At 43.7% G+C, this 24,509-nt stretch overlaps 1 protein-coding gene across 1 annotated transcript in view; it reads right to left on the reverse strand.

Moving 5' to 3' along the window:
* WDR72 (WD repeat domain 72) overlaps window positions 1–24,509 on the reverse strand; it is a 1,209,089-nt gene that overhangs the window by 958,205 nt on the left and 226,375 nt on the right. Inside the window, exons 4-5 of the mRNA XM_078684855.1 lie at window positions 21,629–21,707; window positions 13,191–13,362 (exon numbers count right to left, since the gene is read on the reverse strand). Of these exons, the coding sequence (XP_078540981.1) occupies window positions 13,191–13,362; window positions 21,629–21,707 (251 nt within the window). The remainder of the gene's footprint in view (window positions 1–13,190; window positions 13,363–21,628; window positions 21,708–24,509) is intronic.

Raw genomic sequence — 24,509 nt, forward strand, 5'->3', positions numbered from 1 at the left:
CTGTTTATTCACAGAGATTAAACGGAGGCGTTTCGGCTAAAGGATATCTCAACGTTTAGTCGGCCAGCGCCATTCAATACAATATATCCCATTTAATTGGCTAAATAATTGATGACATCACAAATTCATTGATATAAAGAAAGTAGCATTTTCAAAAGGTGTTGTCGAGGACTATGAAATTACGCCCACCAATTTATAATGTGCAATTGCTTTCTCATGATGAATCTTATTGCTGTTATACTTTTTAGTTTATTCACATCGCATTCATTAGTGGTTGACTCATATCAGATTCACAAGGCATGTATGATTAATAATTAAAACCACACATGCTTAAAAAGATAGAGGTTACATACCCATAATACAGTAAAGCTCGTCTGGTTCACAATGGTGTAAGATCTCTGCTCGTTGGCGGTCCCTGGTCCTTCCCTTTGCTCCTCGTCACCACCTGGTTCATGGTTTGGTCCCCCCATTGTACTTTGCTCACAGGTGCTGCAGATCAGCTCATTACATAATCAAGGTACACCTATGCATACGACTAGGACATTTCCATTCTGACATCGTCTGGGAGAAGTAGCGGACGTACATATGTGTACAGCGAGGGACGCACCTTAAGAGTATAAGTGGGAGTATGCATAGTAATATGGTGTGTCTGTCTTTGAATGCACATTTGAAACAACCCTCCTCCCATGGGGCATTAAGGACCCTACATTGGGTTAAGGTTGTGAACTGGTCTCACGACTCATGTCAAATTAATGTTTCGATTTGAATTTCAAGTTTGCCGTGTCACGTGGTATCACACTCCGGGTCCGGTTCTGGGGTGGGGATCGTTTTGGTATTGGCCGCCATCTTGGAGTGGTGTGGTGGTGTGCTCAGGGGCTACTACCGGCGAGCGCTCTAGTGCGCAGGTGCTACTGAGGGACAGTTATTTAAGGCGAGTCGCTCTGGAGCTCGCCCTGACAAGGTAGCGCTACGCTACGCTGCTTGTGCGCTTGGCGCTTCTTATTGCTGAAAGCTGTTTTTAAAACCCTGTTTGCTATTTGTGTTTACTTTTGGGTTATTATCCCCTGCTTTTATCTTGCCCCCTTACCTGCACTATTATAGTAATTTCACCGCCGCTTGTGCAGGTCCGGTTCTGGGGTGGGGATCGTTTTGGTATTGGCCGCCATCTTGGAGTGGTGTGGTGGTGGTGTGCTCAGGGGCTACTACCGGCGAGCGCTCTAGTGCGCAGGTGCTACTGAGGGACAGTTATTTAAAGCTCCCCGCCTAGCGTAGCGGGATCGCGTAGCGGGCGCGCCTCCGCGTGGCCGGAGTCGTGCCAGAGTCCTGCCCGTCTGCGCCCGTCCGCGCTAAGGCCGTGCGGGACGCTGCGGGTAAGTGGACTGTGGCAGGCGGTACATCTGACGCGCGCCGCGATGCTCACATACTCCAGAGAGAGTGTGTGCGCTATCGGACAGGCCATTCATCGGTGCAGGTTTTCTCCTGTTCATCCTCTTTGTGGCCCGTTTCAGTGCCCTTGTAACGGTTGGGTGCTTGACCGTCCGGGGTTTATCCCCCGGAGGAGTATACCAGCTGCCCCTCCTGTCATGGGCTTGCCACCTTTTTTGCGGGTCCTGAACTTGAATGTCAGATCATTATCGAAACACTATCAAGATATTTATGATCTCATTGAGGATGAAGCTCCTGATGTTTTTGCCATTACAGAGACCTGGCTGCAGGATGCGGATGCAGCTATTATTAATCTAGCTTGCCCCCCTGGTTATTCAATGCACACCTTAAATTGGTCATCGAGAGGTGGAGGTATAGCCCTAATAGTCAGGTCCTGTTTTGCCTGCGTATGGAGTAGCCTTAACATCGCTGGTTGCGAAAGCGCCTCGTTTAAAATCTCGGTCAGCCCCCAGTTTACGTTCTCTGGGATGATTGTATATCGACCACCGGGTAGTGATGTGGTGTTCAGAAACTCATTCCCCGATGCTGTTAGCACATTAGCTATGGGCTGTGCTAATTATTCCATCCTGGGTGATCTGAACCTACATTTTGATATTCCAACTAACCCGACGATACGCAGCATCCTGGCTGACCTAGAGGCTCTCCAGCTCACCCAGCAGGTATCTCAGCCCACTCATGTAGGGGGTCATATTCTGGACCCCCTGTTTTACCAATCTGGCTGAGACAAAGGTCATTTCCATCTCTCCGCTTGGGTGGACAGATCACTTTCTGGTGACCATCCACTGCCTTCTACCTGTGATCCCCTCCATTCCCTCGGTCAAAAGGGTATCCAGGAGACACTGGAATAAACTTAGGCTGGATGATTTCCATCGTCTCCTAGCGGTAGAGCCCTTGGGCCCACTGAATGACTTGGAAGCAGGCTATGACCAGTTTTGCTCTTGGATCTCTAGGGCCTTGGACTCTCTGATTCCCATCGTTTCGAGTAAAATCAGTACCAGAGAGTCGAGCCCCTGGTACGACGGTGCCTTGCGTGCCTTGAAGGGAATCTGCAGACGGATGGAGAGAGCATGGCGGAGGACTTATGGGGCTGATTTGAAAGCCGCATATGTTGCCTCCGTCAGGATCTATCATCGGGCTATCTGTAAGGCCTGTGCGGCATTTTATGCTGCGGAATTTCGTAACAGCTTAAATCCGTCAAAGACTATATTCAAGGCCGTGAAAGATCTTTTGGCGAAGCGGACTCCCGCTGTGGATTCGGGGTCTATTTCCCACTGTGAGTCTCTGGCCTCCTACTTTTTGGGAAAGGTCCAGGCTATCTATCGGACATTCCCCAGCACAGGGACTGACCTGGGAGTCTTGGATGGGGCTTTAAGCCACCTTACCCTGCATTCTTTCCCTCCCCTACTCCCGAAAGGGTTTGACAAACTTGCGTCGAAGGTCAAATCTGGCTCTCCGTTGGATCCAGTTAGATCTGCTCTTTTTAGAGATCAGGCCTTCTTGGGACACCCGGTTGTGTGCTCTCTAGTCAACCTCTCACTGGAGTCAGGTGTGGTTCCAACGAAATGGAAGCAGGCGGTGGTTTCCCCAATTCTTAAGAAGCCCACCCTGGACCCCTCGAAGCCCGAAAGTTACCGCCCGATCTCTTTGTTACCCTGGCCGGCGAAGATAATGGAGGCTCATGTTAATCTGGCCCTGTCGGAACATCTTGTCCGGTCTAATGCCCTTGACCCCACACAGAATGGCTTCCGTGCTGGGCACAGCACGGAAACCGCCCTTCTTGTGATGGTAGAGCATCTGCGAGCGGTGATGGATGCTGGTCAGACGGCGGCGCTGATATTAGTAGACCTCAGCGCCGCCTTTGACACGGTGTCCCACATCATCCTGTTGCACCGGCTCGCGGAGATTGGGGTCGGGGGCCAGGCTCTGCAGTGGTTCCGCTCCTTTCTTGATGGTCGTTCCTTCTGTGTGGCCACCCCTCCCTTCAAGTCCAATTTTCAGCCGCTGGCCATGGGGGTTCCGCAGGGATCCTCGCTGAGTCCCACGTTATTCAACCTATACGTGAGACCGCTGGCTGAAGTCGTTAGGCAGTGGGGCCTAACCCTGGTCTCTTATGCCGACGACACTCAGCTGGCGGTTACTCTCAGCGGGGACGCGGAATATGATGCCCCCAGGTTTCAGAACGGACTGAAGGCGGTGGCTACCTGGTTGACAGGGAACTGTCTCCAGCTTAATACCACCAAGACTGAGGTGATGATCATCGGAAAGCGAGTGGAATTATGGGGCGATCAATGGTGGCCGGCTGAGTTAGGACCTACTCCAACTCCTGTATTGGAATTGAAAAACCTGGGAGTTTGGCTGGATGCCGGTCTTACTTTTGTGGGCCACACTAAGAAAACAGCAGCATCCTGTTTCGGACTTCTTAGGGGTTTAAGACCTGCTCTTAAGTTTTTTGATGCCCCAACCAGGCAGCTGGTCATACAGGCTACTGTCATCTCGTGCCTGGATTATGCCAGCTCTCTCCTGGTAGGGGCCAAACTGGCAGAAATTACCCATTTACAACGGGTACAAAATGCTGCGGCCAGAGCAATTGTAGGCCTGCCCAGATTTTGCCCTGTGTCAAGCGTCCTCCGCTCCTTGCACTGGCTTCCAGTGAGGAAGCGAATTTATTTTAAAATCCTGTGTCTGGCCTTTAAAATTCTGAAAGGCATAGGCCCTCAAATCATGTCTAGCTTCCTGTCCTTTTATGTACCCACACGTACTCTTCGTTCTCAAGGTCAGGCTCTTGCTGTAGTCCCCAGATTCAGGCTCTGTCGGGCGGGCGACGCTCTTTTAGTGTTAAAGCTGCAACCCTCTGGAATTACCTCCCGGTTGAAATCCGCCTGTTGGAGGACCTCATGCTTTTCCGGAAAGCTATTAAGACTTTCTTGTTTTAAAATGCTATCTAGTGGTCATAATGTTTAGTTTCTGTTATGTTGTGTGCTACCTTGTCACTGCGCCAGGACGCTCCTTCGCTGGAGCAGCTGTGCGCATAATAAAAATCAATAACATAACATAACTCACATGCAAATTCTGTACATACATGGTGTGTATGATGGTACCAACTCCCTACTTTTGGAAAAGCATATTCATTGGAGTATAAAATAGTTATTTTCTTTACAGGTATCTGAGAACACCAGCATTAGGTTAGAGGTTGACATAGGTTGCCCTCACATAGTGGCAATATTGGAGACCAAATTGGCAAGATAGGAGCCCGTTTTTGTCCTGATGAAGGCCGCAGACTCATTAGAGCCAATAGCAGAAACATGTTGATGACAATAGTGGTGATCGGCTAATAGTTTCCCCCAATCCCCACAATCCATCTTTTAATACCAAGCAACGCCCTGTGATTAAATGTGATTTGGGGTAATGCATTGGTTTTTAACTCGCTTTCTGCACGGGCCCCCATTTAAATGATTAGAAGTGCCTCCCTGTCTTCAGGTGTAGGCCCCCTCTCTATGAAACAGGGTTTTTAGAGAGTGAGGACTGCATATGATGAAGCATGACAAATGGTGGTGTGTGAGGACAGTCCTTAAAATGTTTTGAGATGCATAACACTCTATATATATATTGTGCTTGCAGGGATATGGTTACATAATTTAAGTGACCATTACTTCAGCGTAGCTTCTACAGTGTGTATACAGTACGTTTGGGGGCCTGCTCACCTGGAAGACCCGGTAGCCTCTCGTCCCCTCCCGTGGATAGTTTTAAGGGTCCAGTGTTAGTGTAGTGGGTGTGTGAGGACCTGTGTAGGTCTGTGAGTGGGTGTAATGCATTTTGGGTATTTAAATGGGATAATCATGGACTCCAATAGATTAATGAGGCAGTCACCTTCATTAATAATTTCAGATCATTTTTCATTGTGAAATACAAGAGGAAACACACTTGCTTTGCCTTAGCCAAGCCTAAAAAGTTAGGAATACCTGTGCTTCACTTAAGTGGAGCTTCCACTGGGGCACCTGCCATGTTTATATTTGTAAGTGCTTCCCATAGAGGTTTAATTTCTGTGGAATGTGCACCGGGCCTAAATGGAATCTCTTTTTTTTTTACTGTATTGTAATTTGGTTTTATATAGCACGTGATTACCCAAAGGTGTCTTAGTGCTCTAATTCAACCCAGATGAACCACCAGAGACTAGGACGGAGATCGAAGGTTAAAAGGTAGAGTGTTCCAGAGTCCGCTGACACAAAGGGAGATCCTCCTGCCACCCCAAGTTGCTTTACTTATTTTGGGAACAGTTACCATTCTGGTTGAGCTTCATCTAAGAATCCGGCCAAGTGAGTGCCAGAAAAAGAATTCTGAAAGTCTTCTGGTTGAGTCCGATGGAGATTGTTATGGACCAGAGATAGTGCTTTGAAATTGATCCTATTCCTAACTGGTAGCAAGTGAAGACACAGCAAGGATTGCAAAATAGGGGCAAAAGCAGTCTGGCAGCTGCATTTTGAAGAGATTACAGTTTTTCCACTAGGTGCTTTTGGATGCCCATATATAAGACATTACAATAGTCAATCTTTGTAATAACAAGTCCCATAAAAACTGTCTTTTGCAATTCCAGAGGAATAAATGGAAAAATCTTCTTTAAGGTCATAATCAGGAAAAAACAAGAGGAGGTGATTTAGTTTATTTTCTCAGAAAAAATACAATTTGGTGTCAAATATGACTCCGAGATTTCTAGTTTTTTTAAATGGGGAAGGAAGAGGACCAAGATTGGATGGCCACTATGAGGAATTCCAGAAGGTGGAGTTGTTTATGAAATGCAAGACCTCAGTTTTATCGGAGTTCAGGTTCAAACAGTTTCTTTGCATCCATTTCACAATATGAGTCATGGAGCTGCAGACGTTTTTTGGCATGAGAAAATACTGTAAAGCCCTAGCTGTAGATAAGATTGTCCAGAGGGGTGACATAAATATTAAAAAGTGTGGGGCTAAGGGAGGACCCCTAAGAAACCCCACAAGGGAGGGAGGAGGGGCCCAAAATTAAATCTCCCAACGCCACCACCTGCACACAATACCGAGATAAGCAAGACTAGTAATGAATTCCAAAAGCCTAGTATCTCAAGCCAATTAATGAAAAGTATTGAAGGCAGTGGATAGATCTAATATTATCAACACCACCTACCCGTTCTTGTGAACCCCCATTCTTATTTCTTCAGTGGCAGCCACTAATGCCAAGACTGTACTATGGTTTGCTCTAAAATGGTTCTGAGACTGAGCAGTCATGAAGCTGATTGTAGTCCAAAAAAGATAGAATTTCCTCATTCATAGCCCTCTCGAAGGGGGAGGTGAGATATAGGCCTATAGCTCTTTACATCCTGCAGATCAAGTTTTACCAAAGCAAGAATAACAACTTTTTTTCCAGAGAGCTGGAAACTGTCTTGTGATACAAATTTTGTTTAGTAAATCCATAAGTTGAGCAGACACTGTCCTAGAAATCTCAGGTATGACCTGTGGTGGACAGACGTCCGAGGGAGGCCCCGATTAGGTAGAATTGAGGAGATTGATTACTTTTTCTTTAGTGAGCAGGGCACATTTTTCAAATCTTATAAAGTTAGTACCACTATAGGTTTTTTGAGTATCCGCAAACCTGGCTGTAGCAATATCTCCATCTGCACAGAAAGTGTTATGATTCAGGTTAAAATGCTGAAAAATTAGATTAACCTTGGCTTGAAAGAACTCCAATTTGTTTTTGAAAGAATGATCTGGGTTGAAATTATTTACACTATTAAAATTAGACCGAGATTTGACAGTTTTAAATAGCTCTCTAGTAGAGACCTTGGCCAAGCTTATTTTTTGGTAAAATATTTAGATTTTACTGCAATCATTTATACCTTATACTCATTAAAAAAATGATGTATACTTAATCTTTTCTTCCGGCCAGTATTCTTTCCTCCACCTATGCTCTATGTCTTCATTTATGTTTTAAATCTTTTAGTTCCTGTGAATATCAAGGGGCTGACTCTTCCAGTGATTAATTACAAATGTTTCCAAAACTAATTGTGAGGCTGCAGAGTGTATCCAGTTTGTATTATTCACTGCAGCAGTTTCCACGTTATTATCCAAGGTAGGACTCAAGTTAGAGAGAATGACATTTAGTTCCTCAAAATTGAGGGTTTTCCATGAACGGAATTTGAGCATTCGGGATAAGTTGGAACTAGGGCCATTATCGGGGAGAACTTTAAGTGAGAGAAAGATGGCCTTATGATCTGACCAAACTACAGGCAAAACCATCTCCAAACTCAGGCCCGAATTATTAGTAAATACTCCATCTAGAGCATGGTTGGCCTGATGGGTAGGTGTTCTTATAATCTGCATGATATCAAAACTGTTAAGGTTATCTACAAGTATCTCCTGTATATATTTCTCCCATGTAGTTAGTGTGTAGTTATAGTTAGGACAACGTTTTTCTATAGATAATGGATTTTTTGGTTTGATAATAATGTTGTTAGATGAATCTTCACAAACCTTTTCCCAAAAAATTATCTACCTAATCTCCTTCCTGAAAAGTTTTGGAATTAAGTTTTGCCAAAAGTGGGTCGCTAAATGTGTTTTTCCTATCCAATTTTCCATCTGAAAATTAGATACAGTTACAGCTAAAATGGCTGAACTGAATTATTCCAAATTTAGCAAAAAGCTAGATCTTTGTCCAGAAATGTTGCTTTTTGGTATTTGGTATGAATCAGTTCAGTAGTTTTTTAGAAGCAAAGGATTAAAATGTATAGTTCTCACTGTGGAAGGTCTGTGGATTTAACCGATCTAAAGATATGATCTGATTGGCTGCCATCACATCAACAGAGAAGTGGTGGCAGCCATTTTAGGACTCAATTCCCTGTCCTATAAAAAGGTTATGAAAAGCTTTTAGTGGGGCAGAGTAGGGCTTCTCTGTTCCCCACAGGCCGGGTGTTTTCTTTTTAATTGAATTTTTTTCTAATATAAAGTAACATATTAATACAATAATATTGTTACAGAGTGGATTTCCCACTCTGTAGTTTGAGTTAAGAGATAGAGGTTCCATTGGAAGAGTGTTTTTACACTAATAATTTTGATTTGATGATTCTTCATGAAACTTTGCAAAAAAAACATTCATCTACTTCAGCTCCTTCCTGGAAAGTGTTTTGGAGATCAGTCAAGCAAGGGTCAAAAAAGAAGAGGGAGGGCCCAAACATGTATTTCCCTTATGAATTGCCATAGGAATCTTTGTGGAGAAAATACAGAGGAAAAGAGTTACACCAAATTGAAAACAAAGTTGAAACTTTACTGAGAACTCATGCAGGGGCCGCTTCTTCGCGTGGGCAGAGAAGCGTTTCCCCACTGCTTTCTGGCAGTGCAAGAAGCAGAAACATAAAATGGTATGTTTTCCAGAATATGACTGATTAATTATATAATGACTTTGATGGATAGTTGAGCAAGTTTTGTCTAATTATCCTTTTTGATGTAGCAACATTGATTTATTGTGCCCAGGTAAACTCCACCATTGTCCTGATGATGACCCTTTAACCCCTTCTATGCGGAGGACGTAATTTGTGCAGCTATATTTGAGGTTTGCAGAGGATTCTGGGTAGGAACATAATGGGGGTTCCATACAAGTCTCACCTCCCTGGACTCCTCCGTGTGTTTAGTTTTCAGAAATGTCTGAGTTTGCTAGGTTTCCCTAGATAGCCGCCTAGCTCAGGACCAAAAATCGAGGTGCCCCACTTGCAAAACCAGGTTGTTTCGTAATACATATTTTGATGAACTTCCCACACAAGTGAGGTAACATTTTTATCGGAAGACCTGGAGAATGCTAGATGGCAGGAAATATGTGTTGTTTAGTGATCCCACAACTTTTCCACAAAGAAATGTAAAGAAAATGTGATTTTATAAGCTACATTTGAGATTTTCAGGGGATTCTGGGAAGAAAAACATTGAGAGATCCATGCAAGCTACAACTCCTGTGACTTCCCCTGTTGTCTAGTGTTTAGAAATGTATGGGTTTGGTAGGTTTCACTAGATGGCCGTCGAGCCCAGAACCAAAAACATGGGTGAATCCCTTGCAAAACTAGGCTGTTTAGTGATAAATAATTTGATGTCTCCACAAAACTTTTTGGGCCATTTCCTGTAAAAGGCACTAGGCCTACCCACACAAGTGATGTACCATTTTTATTGGCAGACTTGGGGAAATGCTGGATAGGTGGAAGTTTGCGGAACCCTGCAGATTCCAGAACATTCCATCGCAGAAATGTTAGGAAAATGTATTGTCTGGACAAAGTTTGAGATTTGAAAGAGTTCCTGGGTAACAGAACCTGGTGAGAGCCACACAAGTCATCCCAGCCTGGATTCCCCTGGGTGTCTAGTTTTAAAAAATGTACAGGTTTTGCAGGTGTCCCTATGTTAGCTAAGGCCCAAAATCCACAGCTAGGCACATTGCAAAAAAGGATCAGTTTTCACTGAAAAAAAATGTGATGTGTCCACATTTAGCTTTGGACCATCTCCTGGTGTGGGCACTAGACATACTCACACAAGTGAAGTACCATTTTTATAGGAAGCCTCGGGGAATACTGGGTGGGTGGAAGTTAGTGGCTCCCCACAGATTCCAGAACTTTCCATCACAGAAATGTGGGGAAAATGTGTTTCTTTTTTGTTTTACAAAGTTCGCAAGGGATTCTGGGTAACAGACCCTAGCGAGAGCCACACAAGTCTCCCCTCCATCCTGGATTCCCCTGGGTGTCTAGTTTTAAAAAATGTACAGGTTCCTAGGTTTCCCTATGTGCCGGCTGAGCTAAGGCCCAAAATTCACAGCTAGGCGCATTGCGAATAAAGGGTCAGTTTTCATTGGGAAAATGTGATGTGCAGTTTTCATTGGGAAAATGTGATGTGTCCAGGTTGCGTTTTGGGCAGTTTCCTGTTGCAGACACTAGTCTTACTCACACAAGTGAGGTACCATTTGTATTGGGAGACATATGCGGACAGGAGTAGACACTGGGCCTACTTATCACCAGGCCCTACTCCCAAGCCCGTTTCAAGCATTTTACTCCCACTATGCATGGCCAAGGGCTGTGTAAAGCAGAGCAAGGTGCCCAGGTCATTCATGAACACAACCCAGGGCTGGGAATCAACGCCCACTTAACACTGCTTTTGGCTGTAGGTAGCAGGGCTGTGTTTCATGGCCCCTCTAACTGCTGCCATCAAAAAAAGCCTGGCACTCTTTATTTGGCTTTTCTTGTGTTTTTTTTTTTTTACAATAAGTAATTCACGATCCAGAAGAGATTCAGGCAGAATTGACAGTTGAATCCATCATCTAAAATGGCTTGTTGTGATTTGCTTTTGGACTCACTAGTTGTGCACTATATTAGGTGCATTTTTCTCCAAAGGGCCTTGAATTTCTATGCCTCTTAAAATCCTGAGCTTCGCTATGGGGTTGGTCACATCAGTAGTTGCCCCAATCACCCCCAGTGGCAGTGAAATTGTTTTAGGAGCCACCTCATGAGTTTCAAGAGGGAGCAACATTGCAGTGCCCCTATCCAGCCAATTAAATTTTTTTAAATAATCAAAATATGACTGACAGATTTGCAAGTGGCGGATACTCAATGAATTTACTCCAAACCAACAAAAGCATGCCTTTGGAGTATGATTGTGTTATTGTTTACAGACCCCGTGCTAGGCTACTACCCACTATATCACTAACCCAAACAACAGATATGTTGCAAGGAAACATATATACACATCAGCAGGAAGCCATTATCAACTAGCTATATGTTAATTAAAAACAAAAAAAAAACAAAGTGGGGGGAGTGACGAGGTACCGCTCCAAGAGCATTAGAGGTGCATACATCCTCCTCTAGTCAATATATGTTAAACAAAGGGATCCGTCTTTAAAAACATGGAGAAAAAAAGGAAAAAAAGTGTCTCTCCAGAATTGGTGTCCCTCCAGGGAAAGCACACAGCTTTGTTAAAATACTCCTCACCCACCAAAAGGACCCTTAGTGGCCTGCTTCATCATCTGGGTCTTTCCGCCACACTGCGGCATGGCTTGTCAGTTCGGGATGGACTGTTCCCATGAGGCACAGGGTCAGACTGATTTGCATATAGCCATGTCTGAACTGGGGTGGCAGAGTGGGCTAAAGAACGGTGATGGATCAAACCCAGATCTTATGACTGGGTGCGAGTGTTTTATTGGCTCAGATGCTCTGTCCATCACCACCCCCTTTTGTACCACACTGCGGGAGGGGGCCTGCTACAAACTACGACTACGGGAGGTATTATGCTTTAATGGGCCGTACTTCCTTTGCCGACATGTTTCGTAGCCCTCCCCTAGCTTCTCATCAGGAAGATCCCTAGTGAGACACCTTCTACACTCTAAATACTAAAGATAAAAAGTGAATTCTTTATAAGGTAATCACTTTGCGGTGCATATTACAATTTACATACACTGAATATTGTACGCCAATAGGTATTTTGCTGGTATGGGTCCTGAACATCTGTCTCTTTCCCCACTTTTAATAATACCAGCTTACAGGAACAGTAAAGTATATTTTTCCGCAGAGCCAGGTATTTTTTAATTATTCATCACTTTCACTCCCTTCTGACCCTTCCACTCACACTCTTATATCACACATAGAATTGTAATCAGAGCTCCAGCGTAGTCATAGGTCGTAGCATGCCCCGTCATGCAGCGGGGGAGGAAGACCCCGATGATGGAGCACGCAATCAAGGGTCATTTGTTGGGTGAGGGGTATTTTGACAAAGCTGTGTGCTTTCCCTGAACGTAGGAGACACACAAATTCTGAAGGGACACTTTTTTCAAATTTTAGAAGTGTGAATCCCTTTGTTTAACATATATGTTAATTAACCCATACACCTTCACTCTTTTAGCTTTTTCTTTAATGAAAAACTATTTTCTTTGAATAAACCATTTTACATGTTCTATCAGAACATATAATCCAAATGTTCTCTACAGTGATAACTTTTTAATCACATTTATAATAAAGTACACGTCCCATGAATAGTTCACGGTACTCTGATACAGTTACAGACCTTATTTACAGTATTTATATTAAAATAAAATTCTACATAACAGACAAAAAGATTATTGTGTAGCTAGAAACAATAAACACATTCTCAGAGTTCTTTTAGGACTGAAAAGGGAATATCTCAAATCTAAATAGAGTGTTAAACCTCAATACATTATTCTCTTTTCAAAAGGATTTTTCTCTTCACTTTCCTCGCACGTTAAGACAGCAAATAATAAGGATATGTTATCTGCTTAGTTGTAGTCTTTTCAGAAAGACAGTGAGATTTCAATATACAGACATAATTGAGAGGAATTTTAAACAATGTATAAATACTGTGAAGCCAAGTGGGACCTATAAATGTACGTAGAAAGGGAACATGAGAAAATCATTCCTGCTGATTAGAGTTTGAAAATAAAACTAATTCTACTTTAGACTGGTAGTAGTATGGCCAATATAATATATATTTTTTAAAAATGTGAATCCAAATTGTATAAAGATTTCTCTTCTAATGTCATTTAGCATGTAGTTAAAATAAGCAAACACAGCAAAAAAGTACAACTACCAAGCAAATTAACCGTTTGTAATTGATTCTACATTCTTAGGATATTTGATAGAACCTTTCATAGAATTTTCCTGAGGGTTTGTCCATGCAAGTTGCTACACTTGCATTTCCTCTTAGGCACACTGTAAATGGTAAGCAGTTTTTTTTATAATACAGTACCTTGAATTCTTGTGGAGTGAACTATACACATACAGCTAATCCATTCAGATTGCTGGGATTTTAAAGTATGAAGAACTTCCAAAGTCTTTGCATCGATGATTAGGACATCTTGATATTGTCCACCACAGAGAAGCCATCCTTCTCCCGTCATTCGAAAAGAGCAATGGTAGTACTGTTACAGCAGAGAAGAAAAAAGGTTAACAACAAGTTTACTTAGAAGAGCGCTCATCTATTGTTCAGATACTAGTGTTATCATGTGGACTGTGTAAAATAGAAAATGTTATTGCCATTTTTGAAAGTTTATGAATTTATTTATCTAATATGCATCTGCACACAAGGTAATCACACACTAAAAAATCATCAGAAGATCTATTTGTGTTGGAAATGCGTCTTTTTGCAGGTTCACCCATAAACGTTTTGCCATCCTCCTTTTTCCTGAACTCATTTTTGTTGGCCTTAGGGCGCAGAGTGCTTTACCATTGCTAACCAGTGCTAAAGTGCATGTGCTCTCACCTTTAAACATCGTAATATTGGCATACACAATTGGCATATTTAATTTGATTATAAGTCCTTAGTAAAGTGGACTGAATGTGCCCAGGGCCTGTAAATTAAATGCTACAATTGGGCCTACAGCACTGGCTATGCCATCCACTTAAGTAGCCCCTTAAATATGAACTCAGGCCTGCCATTGCAGAGCCTGTGTGTGTGCACTTTTAACTGCCTTATAGACCCTGCCAAATAAACCTTTTGTCAGCCCCAAACCAAACCTGTTTTGTACAAATAAGCTACCCATAAGGTAGATCCAGGACAACCGAGAGGGCAGGATGCAATGTGTTTAAAAGGCAGGACATGTACTTTTAGGTTTTACATGTCCCGATAGTTTAATAATCTTAATTTAGTTTTTCACTAATGCAAGACCTATCTCTCCCCCCAGGATAATATTGGGATTACCTTATTACATTTTATAAGTGTAATTTCCAATTGGCAAGACAGAAAGCCTTCAAGCTGGTGTCTCTGGAATCACAATTCAAAACCCAAACTCTTGGTGAAATTGAATTTTTAATTTCAATTCTGAAAATGCCACTTTTGGAAGGTTACTGGGGTAGCGTAGTGAGCAAAAGAATTATGGATTTAACCTAGATCTCTTGACTGGGGGTGAATGTTTGATTCATTCAGCATTCCGTCCATCCTTTGTTACTGCAGTACTTTTCACCCTAAGTGGGATGAGTATGCCAAGAGGTGGGTCCCTTGCTAACGCTGCCACTGGATTCAAGCTAGCCTGGCTGAGCAGGGGTGATATATGTCAAATCTGGTCCCAGGATATTGTTTCCGGTCCAGGGAGGACACGCCTTGGTAGTTTGGGCTGGACTGCTCCCATGAGAAGCATAGTCAAGACTGATTTACATGTGACTTGGTCCAAACTAGGGTGACACAGTGAGCAGAAGAACAATGAATTTAACCCAGATGTCTTGACTGGGGGAGAATGTTTGATGTATTCCGCATTCCATTCATCATTTGTGGTAAGCACTTTTAGAAAGTTGGCATTTTCTTGCTTTAGCTATTTGGTGCCTGAAAATTGTCTCTCATCACATGACTAGGTGTAGTTAGCAGTTGGGCTGTGTGTATTCCTTCTATACAGCCACACGCAATTAGAGTTTAGGTGTGTCTCAATGGGCCATTTCTTGCACGATGGGAGGAAGGAGCTAGGCGCAGCCTCACTTACACCTGAATAGGCTGTGTCCTGTCTACACACAAAATGCTGCATACCACCCTGTAGTTAATCTGTAGCCAGGGAAGGAAGGGAGGACCTCTGTGCACTTCAAAGGCATGTCTTTGAAGTCTCCTCCACTTCAAAGGCACCACTGGGTAAAAGTCCTGGACCGTCGGACACCACCACTTCAGTACACTTCTGGACCTTTGAATACTCTGCCTGGAAGGAGAATTTCTGTGCTGCTGAAGGACTCCCACTCTGCTGTACTCTTGCTTTTATTTTCTGACCTGCTGCCCTCTTGCCTGGGTGAGAAGGACTGGATCTACATCTCTTGACCCAAGAACCCAGATAAATTCCAAGGGCTAGTTGGCTGCCCTTCTGATCTGAAGCCTTGGTGGCAGGCTTCCAACCCCTGCACCTGGACTCTATACTGCCAAAGGGTGTCATCCCAGTTCTGGACCCTTGGAAGTGGGTCTAAGGTGCTTGCCAGCAGAACCGATGCATCTTGTCTGCTGAGCGATGCATTCCAGAGCAGAATTGATGCATCTCTTTGGCTGAGTAGCTCATCCCCGAGCAGAACCAATGCATCCCCGCTATCGGGTGAATTGGACCAGTCACAAAAGAGTTACATCGCCACCAGCTTAGGCATCTTGGGGCCAACGAATTACCTTCAGAACCACCCCTGTGCAATGCTTTCCTGGTGCAAGCTCCTCACATCACTCATCGATGGCAGTTCACTGCTGCCACCGCTGAAATTTGCATCTCAACTTTACCACTCATAGGAATCAACACATCGCCTCTGCTGCGCCTCGCATCCTCGAGACCAGACTTCACATCGCAAGCCTCACCTACGGGATCCTCAATGTTGTTGCAACAGGACTTCCCACCGGTGCCTCCCCCCCATCTCAGAACCAATAGTTGCCTCTGCTGATGCAGATCCAACCAAAGCTCCACAACCAGGATTTAAGGTACTTTATTCAGCAGGCCTAAGTAGGTCCACGTAACCGGTCCACACTCCATTACAGTCAGCCTAAACTTGTGACTTTCTACCGGTGTGGAGCACCTAGATATCCCCAATAGCGCTCTGTGCTTTTTGCCACTATTTCTCAGTGTAAACTTTAAAGATCAATATCTCCAGTTTTACTCATTGGATTTGTGTCTTTTTCACCTTGTTTTATTTATAAAAACCAGAGCTATTTTTCTAACCGGATGTGAAATCTTTTTGTATGGTGTATTCCCAGTTTAAAGTGTTGCACAAACATGTTACACACTGCCTTTAAGTTAAGCCTGACTAATCACTGAAAAGCTACCAGAAGTTAAGTATAGGTTAATTTAAGGTGTGCCTGCCTCTTTCATAGACTAGGATTGATGTTGCTGCTTGACCAGGGTCCATACCCCAGTCAAGCAGCAACCCAATTTCTAAGAGTTAGGTTTTTTCACAGCTTAGACAGACATACAGCAGTGCCTCTTCTATTGCCTATAGTATGTTCACACTTTGAATTACTGTTAGAAATGGGGGTCTCTAGTTGGCAATGGTTTGCAGCATTGCCCAAGTGGGGACCTTTCTTTCTAGTCAGGGTAATGGGGATACACTTCTAAATTAACCCCTGCTTACCCCCTTGGTAGCTTGGCATGAGCAGACATGCTTATCTCAGAGGCAGAGTGTTAAGCATTTGTACACACATACAGTAAACCAGTGAAAACACTACAAATGGACACCACACCAGTTTAGAAAAATAAGTAATCTGTATGTAAACCATACAAGACCAAAACGACAAAAATCCACAATACAGTAATCAAAATATGACCTCGGTGGCCTTATGTCTTAGGGATAAGAGTAACTAAGAAACTCATTCTAATTCTCCACATATAGGGGCCTATTATGATTGCGGAATTTCCGCATACCCCGGAGGATGCGGAAAAACCGCAGCGGACCTACCAAAGACCCACCGCCACATTAGGATGGCTGGTGGGTCCTGGTTTCTGTCCGCCGCTTTTCCGCGCGGTTGGCTTACAACCGCAGCGGAAAAGCTCTAATATGGTGGCGGTGTCTCTCAGACACCGTCCGCCATATTAGGATTGCTGCCAAAATATGCTTTTCCGCGGCGGGTTTACCGCCGTTGAAGAGCATACGGATCTTCACTGCAGGGGCCCGTTGCGGGACCCCTAGGTGAAGGGGGATTGGGGGGTGCACATGGGGGGATACCTATGGTACCCCCTGTATTTGTATGCAGAAAGCGGCAGGCACCGCGCGGTGCCTGCCACTTTCTACATACAAATGCAATGCATGCATTTTTAACATTGCTGCGGGTGCAGCTTGAAGCTGCACCCGCCGCAATGTTAAAAATAGAGGATGTGCCCGCCAGGGTGGCGGTCACATCCTAATAGCACAGGAGGGAACGCCGCAGCCCATGCGGACGTTCCCTCATCCTCGGTGATCGCGGACGGACTCAAGTCCGTCCGCGATCATAATCGGCCCCATAATGCAAGAATTGGGAATCAGCAAATACAATGGTTTGGTTAGTGTTGGTTCTAAAAGTATTAGCTTCTGTTCTAAAGTCCCTACCTCCTAAATTTCAACAAAGCAGCAATAACCACGTTTTCCGGTTTGTATGATAACAGAGACAAATAAAGAGAATATGCTCAATGTTTCAACAGCCTCAAGATAGACGGGGCACATCATGTCAGGGCCTACACATGAATGCTGCCATTCAGCAGTAACAATACGGAGGGGCAAGTTGCCAAACCAACATTCAATGTAAAGAACTTTTGCAAGGGAGGGCTCAATCTCATCCATGTAATATTCCAGGGTGTGTTCGTCTTTAAAGTCAGGAAAAGCTGCTGTGATGGAGCCCTACCTCTCCTCCTTGTAGAACTCACAATAAATGTGCCTCCGTGTAACACGAATTTTGAGATCGTGCATGCAGTCATGGGATCAGACCGCAGATTACCACACCCCGTCATAGGTAAAGGGTTTTTAATGAAGTTGAACCATGGTGTCGTGGTCACCACAGTCAGCTTTAGGACCTCTTCCGGATACAGCTGAAATGGCACTAGATCAGCGGATACCCAGACGCTTCTTCAATAACGCAGTGGTCTGAGGTCTAATGTATGTGTAAGGGATCTTTACCATTTTCCCCGTTATGCGATTCCAAATCCTTCCCAGAACAAAAGGAATGTTTGCTAGGAGACAATGTGGTGAGAATCTGCTTGGTCTCTATTGAGGCACCAGCATACTACCATTAAACCATACGCTTTCACAATATACCTGCACTTCAAGCAGAGTTACACTGCTGCCAACAGTTCCACATTGTGAACTGCACACTAGGGAATGAATTCCCTAAATTGCAGAGGGTTGTGCAAGCACTGTTTCTCTTGATGCAGACAGGGTTGGACTGGGGAACCAAAAGCAACCTTAGTAAAAAAAAAAAAAGCTTCTACCAGCCCTGCTTATTTTCTTTCTCATGCGGTCTCCTATTTCCATCCAGTATCCTCTTTCTTCTCATATCTGAATGCTTCCTCCTATACCTTTCTCCTTTTTCTCCCTCTTTCATTATCTCTGTAAGCCTCTCAATGCCGGCTATTTTAAACATCAGAGAGCTGACGAAAGTGACAGTGGCACCAGGGCGGACCTCATTACTCCTAAAAACTACCCCTCCATAACTCCTTGAAGCCCTCACCGTACCCAAACTCCACCCAACCCTGAACCCTAAGAATCCTTCCTAAATTTAAACTACACCTAACCCTAACCCTTAATACCCCCACCATTGTGAACACCACCCATTCTTGAACTCTAAAAACCCTTTACCTCCACTAATCTTTACAAATCACCAAAATTTAAAAAATCTCACGGGCCCTAAACTTCACTCATCTGTAAACCCTAAAAACCTCTCAACACCCTAAACTCCACCCATTCCTAATGCCAAAAAAACATTACTACCCTTAAATTCGACCGATAACATCACCCATCTATGACACCAATAACCACCTAGTCCCTTTGAATGCCTCCCAGCTGGTAGGGAGACCCCAGCTATACCTCTCAATTGCCGAGTGTGTAGAGATATTCTATACATGTGGCTCTTTGGTCTTCCAATAGCAGACTTTAACCCAGCATGGGTCAAAACAGAAAAGGAGGGGGCGTGCAGATTGTCATTTTAAGAAAGAATCATGGTTACACCTCTGGGCTGCTGCCCCTCTCTTGGCGCCACTAGAAGGTCCTTGCTGAAACCAATCTTCTTGATGAAGGGGGCCCATACATGGCAGGAGGCCTCCTCGGTGTGTTTTTTTCAATCGGACACGATCTTTATCAAAGTGTGGCAAATTCGTCAAAGAACTTCGAGGTTATCTCCAACCTCGAACTATTGACACTCAAACTGTCAATTATACACAAAGGCTCATAAAAGACTACCATATTCCGGAACCCAGAAAAGTCTAATTGTGTGGCTAATGGTCTAAAGGCTATTGTAATCACCTTTTTTTACTAGCTAGTCCGAGACAATGATGTTGCACCACCACACTTAGGTTTCGGCTCCGTCTGCAGGTAATTTTGAGACTATTAGTCTGCACACCTGCACAAAGCACTTTTTTGCACTATTTCAACAGGCTGAAATGATGGAGAAATAACACAGCCTGGGTATTTACCGTCCATTTACCACATTTTCAAGATATCTCTTCACCAAATCCTAATGTCTGAGGGAGCTATTGGATAACGAATTATTGCACTTTGTCTTTTAAGATTTAGTAAACTGGAGACATGTTCATATTAACACTGCATTGCAGTTTAGTTTATGGTCTTTTTACGATATTGCCTCGTTTATTTATTTAGTGGAATCTAACAATCATACAGTTTTGGGATGAAACTCAAAATGCAAAGAAGAATCCACTTAACTTCCTCCACATCACCAATATGGTCAAGAAACTGCAGCCAATGGATTTATATTTTTCTCCGGAAATCGGAAAATGTTGAGTTCCCTCTCAATGTCATCCTAAGTAGCAGTAGTGTCAAACACTTCATCACTTCCAGATACACAAACACTCTATGCCATTACGTTTTTGCTCATATGCTCATTAAATAACACCCAGATGTTTTTCAAAACCCTATGACTCTAGTGAGCAGATGCCATTGGCCAACACCTTTCCTCTGAAAATTGTTCTAGCCCCAACGCACTAATGAACCATTTGAAAGACCAAATAATTGGGGAATTTTACATAAAAACTGCAATTACTGAATTAGTGCTCCAAAGACACGAATTTGCAGTATGCACAGTTGTAGTGCCAAGAGTTCACCATGGTGCCATTAGTAGCACTTTATTAGCTAAATCTAATACTTAAGCATTATATCCTGCTACAAAAGGCTATAACAGTTGTAAAAGGGCCTGAACCACAGTTATAGGAAGGAAACATAGGTGAGGGCCTTTGACAAGTGACATGGCCTATAACAATAGGTGTAGACTAAGGCAATAGGGCTTTAAAGCTATTAGAACATTCCACACACAGAGGGCACAAGGATCTAAAATGAACAAGGAGAAGCAAGAAGACAAACATTGCAATGTTGGACAGAAGGTCTGACCCAGTCGTTATAGGTCGTGAGCAGGGCCAGACTGTCTACCAGGGGTATTAGTGGGCTGGCAGGGTGGGGGCCAGTTTTGCTGCTAGAAACCTGCCGGCCACATTCTTACTTGCAGCGTTTCTAAATAAACAGTGCAAAAACAAATTGTTTGAAAAGGTGCTTAAAGCATACTTTAAAACCATTTGTTTGTTGATCCTTTTATTGAAGTGCTGCAAGTAAGAACATGATCGGTAGGTCCACCGCAACAAAAAAGGTCCCCAACAGCAGTGAAAATGGCCACCAGCCTGCCAGCCCAGTGAAACGCCCTTTACCCAGTAGGCTAGTCCGCACCTGGCCATGAGCCACTCGCATTGTCTTCCGTGGAGCGCGCAACATACCAATGTTCTAATCTATACTTTGGGGCTTATTTATGAGCCCTTGAGTCACTTTTGCGCCGCCAGTGCGACACTTTTTGCGACGCACTAGCGGCGTAAAAAATGCACCATGTTGCTTCATATTTACAAAGTGATGCATCTAGGCAGATGCGTCACTTTGTAAACCCCTGTGCCACATTATACCTGCGCCAGGCATAATGTATGCAGGGTGGGTGTTCTGACACAAGTAAGCCTCGTAGAAGTGACGCAGTGTAATCTATAACATTTGACTGTGCCACTTCTAGGATGCAAATGCGTCAATATCTTACGCCTGCCTCACAGCAGCCGTAAAACTGACGCAACCACAATGAAATGGGACTTCCACATGTTAAATGACCTATTGCTGTAGTTGCGTCCCTTTTGTGACACACTCCAGCAATGTGTCATTTTTGCGCCTTCAGATACGTCAGAAATACTGACGTATCTGTAGCTCCTTGTGACCTGATGCGTCATAGTGTAAATATGAAGCATCCAGCATGTCGCAAGAAGGGTGCAATGAAAACTGACACATCGCTGTTTTCACACAGCGATGCATCACTTTTCATAAATGAGGCCCTTTATTTCTTTTTTTTAATTAGGCGCAATCCCCCCAAAAATCTCGAATTTTTATCGCACCAAGATAATTTTTAGGGGGTTTGGAGGTGGGGGTGTTTCCAATGTTGAGTGGTTAATAAAAACAAGTGACTGTGAAATACTGACAAACTGCGGCTACAAGGGCTATACTTGCACAGATAGCCATACTTACACAGATTGATGCGTGCCAGTACGGAAGCGTGGTGGTTTCAACGCACTGTCCACTGATGACATTCCATATACACATCTCCCTGTCAAACAGAAGCACATATTTTTGATCAAATACACTGAATTTGTTTGCAAGAATCTTTTGACTCCAAGGTTTTTTAGTTTTTTCCTCAGATGTTCTCAAATACAGCCTTTTTTATTAGGTTAATGGGCAGGAAAATGCTGATTACTTTGTCCATGGTTGTCACATGCGGTATAACTTACCTGTGTTTTTTGTTTCTGTGGTAAAGGCACACTTCTGGCTAGTTACAAACCACAGCTTAAATCTGACCCAGATCTACAAGTAAGTGTAGCATTCTGTCATGGCTCGCCAATCTGTCTCCATAGCAGTCATGGCCAGAACTGCAAAGGTTCATTTCACTCAACTCAAAATACACATTCTGAGACATCCACGCACGCACTCTGTGCTAATCTGGCTCCTGTCTAAAGAGCAAACAGTGCCACCAAGAGGCTGTTTTAGAAGCTGATGACTCATCCCCTTGAATCGAGTGCGCCTGTCTGTATAAGCCACGCAATTCCAGTAAAATGTCCAAAAAGTTAAACGAATCTATACAGTGCTACTTTACAAAGTGTAACTTTAAATAGTGCATGTATGCTTAAAAAGGCTGCAACATATAGTAAAGTAAGGCAATCTTAAGTTAAATGCAAAAATGGAATATGTCACAATCAATAAGAACCACAGAAACGAAGTCATTCATGCATTAGCTTTTAAGAGGAAGCGAACACTTTACTGCCGAATGCGGGTTCGATCCTTTGTTGCCTTTGGTTACTACTTCTGCTATGTCATGTGTCTGTAATGCTGACCCCACGATTTAACCAAATTAACAAATGAGACCGATCAAAAAGCATTTGTGTTCAGTGCTGTCGATGTCATTTGTCTTATATAGCGCAGTTAATGCGGCAATTACCTTTACCACTAGGTCTTGAACGTATACTTTTAGCGGTGGCAATATGTGAAAACCTTTCCACACGCTTCGTATGACACTACACCCGAGACAAAAAGATGATACAACACATCACAACAGCACCATATACATACACCAATAACACGGCAAGACAAAACATTAATGCAAAAACAAATACACGGCAGAAAAAAATCATTAGCACGCTAAAATACAAATCACAGTGGTAATACACGAAAACACCGTGGCAGTGCAATATGTTACACTAACACAGCAGCATACTCAAAAGTGCACACACAGCAATACAATGGCATGACAATCCATTTCCCAAAACAACAAATAATTAATACGTCACAGCAAAACAACACAACATAACGACACAACAATGTAATTGTGTTCTTGTTTGTTAGGTTTAATTTTACTTTGTGTTAGGTTTGGTGTTCTTCTGTGGTTGTGCTTGTATTGTGCTTTGTTGAGTTGGGTATTTTGTGATGTTTTATTGTCAGCCAAACTGTATTTTGTTTTTGGTTTTGTAGCGCATTTGTGGATTATTGAATTGCTGTGATGTTGTGGCATGCTTTGTTTTGCTGTGGTTTTGATAATGCATTCTTTTGTGGTATTTTATTGTTGTGTGCTGCTTTTTGAGTTGCTTTGCGGTGTTTCTGTTTTCAAGTGAGTTCTCCCCTTACTTCTCGTCCATCTAGTTAACTATTGTTATCATCACCCCGAGATGTCACAGACGGGCATAACCAATTTCCTATTAAAGGACCATAGGAGAAGTGTGCAGATGGCACTTTGATCTCCAATTGTCTCTCTGCCTTGTGACAGCACCCAGAAGCGGCCAGTGGATTTGTATGACGAATTGATCGATGAAGTGAAACAATCCATGGGCCGTATGTCTGAAGTTGGGTGAAGCGGTACAGACCGTGTTAGTAGGATGGCAGGGCAGATTTCTTGTTGTGGGAGATTATTCTGCCATTGCATGAGAAATCAATTCTATAACAACTGATCAAGAGCTCAATGGAGATAAAAAAACACTCACATTAGGTGTCTAGGTCTTGCTGTGTTCCACTCTGATGTGTGACACATAAGGACATATAGTGTGAGTCTAACCACAGGTCAAAGTAGAACGTAACAATGTGGATAAGCGCAAGTTCAAGACTAATATGCAAAAACTATGCTGGTAAGGCTAGTGTGCACCAATATAGAAGTTTTTGAGACATGTGGGGCCGACAATGGCTTGTGCTGTCCTTTCTCTAATCTAGCTTGGTACCAACTACCTTTCTGTACTTACTCCTGTGAAGGTCTGAACATGCGGTGGCCCAAGAGTTCAGACCACTACTTCCCAGGACGCCTCTCTCCACTCCATCCTGGCATCCTGTCCCTGTGTGCAGCCAGGGGCAAAGTCACTAGTTTATATTAAAACCTCGCAGTAGGGCATATTTGGTATTGTGCACCTTTGAGGAGGACAATAGCTCATTTCCCCTGTTCCTCTGAGCCCCCCTGCTGTCTTCTCCCACATGTGTGAACTTCTTGCTGTTGAGGACAGTGTGGGTGGGGGCACAGGACCTTAGAACTACCTGTCCTAAGACAGCTCTCTGTGTTGCTGTCCTGGCAGCTAGCTTCTGCCTCGTAGCCCAGCCACTAATTTACATCAGCAACTGGACGCGCCATATTTAAGGTGAGTTTAGTTCACTGTTTAACATTTTGTATTGTTCCTTCAGTGCTTAATTTGAAAAAGTAAAGTGCCTGTGCCCGAAGCTCTGTTCAGAAGCCCGCGGCCGGTGCAATTAAATGTCAGTGCGCAACTACCATGGTTGGTCCTCTTAACCCCTTTGCCGCGTCGCAAATTCCGTCACGGTGCGAGGGAGGGGCCGGTCTGGGCGAGGTGCTGGGATATTCAGGATGGCTCCCGGCCATCAG

Source organism: Lissotriton helveticus, chromosome 3_2 (genome assembly GCF_964261635.1).
Source record: "Lissotriton helveticus chromosome 3_2, aLisHel1.1, whole genome shotgun sequence".
Lineage (NCBI taxonomy): Eukaryota > Metazoa > Chordata > Amphibia > Caudata > Salamandridae > Lissotriton > Lissotriton helveticus.